Consider the following 5,040-nt stretch of genomic DNA (forward strand, 5'->3'; position numbering starts at 1 on the left):
CATCAGATATATCTGTCAAAACTCTCCATATACTAATAACAATGTTTTAAACTAGAATTTTTTTATTTAACCAGTTGTGATGAGGCAATAGTACAAAGATGGGAAATAAATGTAAAATAGTAAAAGTAAAACAGTAGAGTGGAAGTATAAAATATGATTAGCAGCCTACTCACACTTCCATATATACTTTAGTAACTACCAGTACCTCAAAGTAATACTTGAGCACTACTTATGGTCTTTCAATGTCAATATCTGGACGTTTTTCTATAATTCTGAAAAAGATTATAAAAATTTCGCTGGTTTGTCAATGGGGGTCGCTGTTATCCTGCTGTCTGTTGCGAAATCTCCTCGTGTTACAAAAACACAGACACGTGAGGTTGTAAACAAGAGCCTGGATGAGGGGCGGCCATTGTCCGAACTCAATGATATGAGGGCCCGTTATTTCCCACTGGCACTGTTTGCCAGCCTCCTGTGTCTGTGTCAAAGCTACACCCTGAGGAGCTCGGTGTCCTGGGTGGTCCCTTCCAACGATGTCGTCGAGGACGCGGACCTGTCGGAGGAGGTGGCCCCGGCGTTGCTGGTGGACAGCGCGGGGCTGTGGAAACAGGCTTACCAGTCCTCCAACGTCCTCGGAGACAGCGTGGAGAGCCCCGGAGAGCTAGTCGAGTCAGAAAGAGACGACGTGACGCAGCTTTCCTCTCGCCTCTTTTCATACAGGCTGGAAAAGGTGAAGAAGTCCGCTAGCAGCAGTCCTCCCCCTCACCAGGAGACAGCCAGGACTGCTAGATACATAGCTCATTACAGTGACTGGGGACATCTGGCCACCATCTCAACTCAAGACAAGGTAATAATGCACACAGGGAGAGGTGGTCCTAAATTTAATATGAAGAGATTTCTGTGGACTGAGACATCCTGTGTCACAACAGTTAACATTACAGATACAATTCCATATGTAAAGCAGGACTGGCTGAGCAACGAGCATAAAAATCTTCTCATAATGATCTAAATTGACCCTGAGATGACCTCAGTGGAAGCAGGGCTGTAGATATTTGTTAAAGGGCTGTACAACTGTGAGGTATTTCTACTTTATGCTCCATAACATTTCAGAGAGAAACACTGTACTGTTTCCTACACGAGGAAGACATGCACATTCATTCAGGTGTTTTCAGTTTGACTGGTTTTGTGGCTGGCATTTAAGCAAGGTCTCCACATGCTAATGAAAATGATAAAGTTGTAACTTATCCCACAACAAAGCAAACAAGAAAACTTCTGACGAACTCAAAAGTTTTATCTTATTGCCCGTAAAAACTTGTGTGCACAAATTATTATGTGGAATATAAGATCACCTCTGAGACCTTGGAGACCTTACGTGCTGTTACTCAAGTGGAATATGAATACAGGACTTTTATCTGTACGACAGCAGTTTTATATTTTGGTAAATTGAATTTTACTTTGAAACTATTTGTGTCACCTCTAAGTGCACCCCACCATGTAGCTGAGGTGTTTCTGATTCGGATTTTGTATGTTTTTTGTTTGTGAGTGGTTTTATTTACCCTATTTGTCAGAGATTAAACTTTTTTTGTCTTTTCAAAGCCCTCTCCACACCGTCAGATAAAATTCAAGTGGGGAAATACTGAACCCAATATCTAACCTTTATTTATTTATAGATTTTGTTTGACAAAATAGTCAAATTTAAATGCTCTTAGTTTTTAAAAAAAGTGTAGTGGATCCAACATCCATTCAACAAAATTTGGTGCATGACATTAGTGGTAGCTGCAGCTGGGTAACCAACTAGACTCTGTAAAAGTTTCTTTGTTGTTGTTTTTTAAATCTAAATATTTTCAGTTTTATTCATTCATTAAACATTAAACTAAGCATTTAACAGATTTTTGTACAGGGACACGGGGGACTTTTACATTCAGGAATTAAATATGTAAACTGTAGGAGCCATTATACAGATTAGTATTAGTAGAAGTATTATGAATGTATGCTGTGTCAGGTCTAATTGAGGCATGTTGTGCCTCGGTCTATAAAGAGGAACCAGTGTTTTCTGGGTCAAGTGTTCCACCTGGAAGGTAAACAGTTTTTGACGGCTGAAGTGGCGTCTGGTGTGCAGGAGATGTTGAAGAAACTCATTCACGTTATGTGTGGAATCAAGTCTGAGTTTCATGCTCAGAAGAAGCATAAGTTGCAGTTCAAGATCTCAGTTTGGGTACACATGTGCATTTAGACACATTTTTTGTATAGGGTGGAAGCAGCTGCAGGTTTTACCACAGAACACCGTAACAGACAGGTCTTTATTCTCACATTTTTGGCAGAGGGGGGAATTGCCAGTGTTTGCAGATACTGATTAAACTGAACCACAGAATTAACACAAATATTCATGTTCTGACTCCCCTTCCCTGTGGCTGGTCTCATTTTCATTTCATAGTTTTTGCAGTTGAGGATATTTGCATGTGTGCTATAACTTTAGTTTGTTATTACAATAGGAAATGATTCATACCTATTTAGACCCTTGTGATGACATGTTTTTGGTAATGTCATACTTTTTATACAGATCAAAGGTCTCCCCTTTGGGAACATCTTCTCAGTGAGTGATGGACCACTGGACAACAGCACTGGAGTCATCTATTTCTATGTGACTCCAATGGACAACACTGTGTCGGACCTGAAAAGTAATCCCTTTGCTTCTCTCACTTTCTCAGAAGCTGAAGGAGAATTCTGCAGGTAATTGCAAAACTTTTAATGTACCTCCATGTCCAGGTTAATTTTCTATAAGTTTCCAAGGAAAAGATTAACTGCTGGGCCCCCTCTTAACTTCTAGTTCTTCACTCACTGTAGATAGTATGTGAAGTTTTGAAGTTTCTTGCTGAAATACTTCAGGGCTCCAAGGTTTGCTGTGTGGTAACTTCTCTAAACAAAAAATATGTGAGTAATATCTAGCAAAGAATAACAAAAATAAAATAACCAAGGTCTAACTAACTAATAACAGGGGTCCTATCCAGCCTCACAATACAGTAATAAAACAGTACCAGCTCAAAGAGTTTATCATGTCAGGTGATCTTGCGCTTTATTCGTGCTTAATTTCAAGCAACATACCAGTACAGTTATTACAAATCTGTTGACACACAGCAAACCTTAAGCTTTCTGAGCCCTAGAACCGTTGCCAGCTGAGTTAAATGACTGCAATTTGGTGAAAGGCTTAGAAAAGCTGTTATGTGTGTGTCGCAACTGTAACATGGCCCCCTGTGTTTGAAGGCAAATGGTCTATGATCCAGAGGATCCAAGATGTGCTCGACTCACGCTAACAGGCAAGATGGTGGAGGTGGCCCCAGAGGAGCTCGCATTTGCAAAGGAAGCAGTGTTTTCAAGGTAACTCGGTAATGCAAGACGTGTGTGAATGCATGATGGCTTCCTTCAAAACTTAAAACAAGGGCGAATAACAATATTTAGCACATTCATGTGTTGTGTTGTTGTTGTTTTTTATAGACATCCTGTGATGGCAAAGTGGCCAGTGGGACACAAGTGGTTCTTCATGAAGCTCGAGTTGATCCAGGTCTGGCTGCAGAATTGGATTGGAGGCATATCACTCATTCCACTAGAGGACTACTTTAAAGCTACGCCTTTCTGAGAAAATAGCCCTCGCTTTGCATCATGTCTGCCTGTACAGATCATTTCAACCATCTACACCACAGATGTTGTACCCAGGAGAACATTATAAAAATCTTTTTCAAATGCTGCTGTTTTAATTTTTGAAAGTGAATATCTTTTTTGCTCCTCAACTTGGCTTGTCACACAGTTTAATTGGTTTTCTGTGTTTGGCATGTGAATGTATTCACAGTCAATAAGCTAGTTAAATTTAATAGGCACAGTCATGGCTGCAGACTTTGAAATTTCTGTCATTTCACACATTCTCTATAAACACTGATTTTATGGGTTTTGAATTAAAAGATGTGTGCTGTTTGAAAAATAAATGAATGTTGGCACACAATTGCTGTGCAAATTCTTTGCAGAAAATACTAATTTGTTGTGTTCAGTTAAAATTTAAACCTTCAGAAATGCAATGTTAACGCTTCTGAGCTGTTTTTTTAATTTTGAGACAAAAATGAATGAATATTAAGCTAAATGTGATTATAGTTTCAAAAAAATCTAGTAAATTTCAGAAGCAACTATGATTTTGGTTTCCTGGTATCTAATGACCTACCAAGTGGTAGGGCTGTCTTGTTATTTTTCCGAAAGTTTTAAACACGCATGATTTGACCACAAGGTGGCGCTGTTTCTGTTCTTAAAAGAGTCGCTGCTGCTTTGTGAAAAATGATAAAGTGTGTCTGAAGAGTCTTTTGGTAATTCCGGTGTGCTACAACCTTCAAATTAAACACGTATGTCAGGTAAACTCCTCAATTTTAGGTATTTCAACCCGTAGTAACAGATTTAAGGTAATAAAATATATCTTATTCAAGAAAATAGAAAAATTATGAGTTGCTTGATAGCCTGAGTCAAGACTCCCCAAACCACCACAGTTACCAGAATTCTGATGGTACTTAAACACATCGGTCTCTAGTCACGACGGCAGATTACATTTCCACATCAGCAAAAGTCTCAAATCTGCCATCAGAGCAACGTAGATGCTGTAACAGGAGAAGATGAGCGATGTATTTAATATCTCAGTCGTCTGTGTATGTTTCCTGTTTAATTAAACGGAAAGCCTTGTGAAAATACATTTCAGGGCGCTGAAGGCGTCGATCTTTGCAGATCAGTCTTTATAAAAGGAGGCTATGCTGCAAAACCCTTTACATACAGGAATTCTCAATTAAGTTTAAATTCAAAAGCTTTGTTGGCACGAAAGTTTCACAAATTTGTCAAAGTATAAACGTTTTGATAATACATAAAACAGTGATATAAAGCAATAAAAAGTATTGCATAAAATACATGGTAATCAAAGCCGTTCACATGTAAGCATATACAAATACGTGCGTGTGTGCGCGCGCTCCGCTTTAGCAGATTCCAAATATCGCGCGAACACGCAAACCATCCCGTAAA

At 39.2% G+C, this 5,040-nt stretch overlaps 1 protein-coding gene across 1 annotated transcript; it reads left to right on the top strand.

Moving 5' to 3' along the window:
- The first annotated feature begins 292 nt into the window (after positions 1-292).
- On the top strand, positions 293-3,697 carry creg2 (cellular repressor of E1A-stimulated genes 2). The gene is made up of 4 exons (XM_046403181.1): positions 293-844; positions 2,558-2,727; positions 3,259-3,372; positions 3,490-3,697. The coding sequence occupies exons 1-4, from the start codon at positions 308-310 to the stop codon at positions 3,629-3,631; spliced, it is 963 nt and encodes a 320-aa protein (XP_046259137.1). The 5' UTR covers positions 293-307; the 3' UTR covers positions 3,632-3,697.
- Positions 3,698-5,040: the final 1,343 nt, after the last annotated feature.

Source organism: Scatophagus argus, chromosome 11 (genome assembly GCF_020382885.2).
Source record: "Scatophagus argus isolate fScaArg1 chromosome 11, fScaArg1.pri, whole genome shotgun sequence".
NCBI lineage: Eukaryota > Metazoa > Chordata > Actinopteri > Scatophagidae > Scatophagus > Scatophagus argus.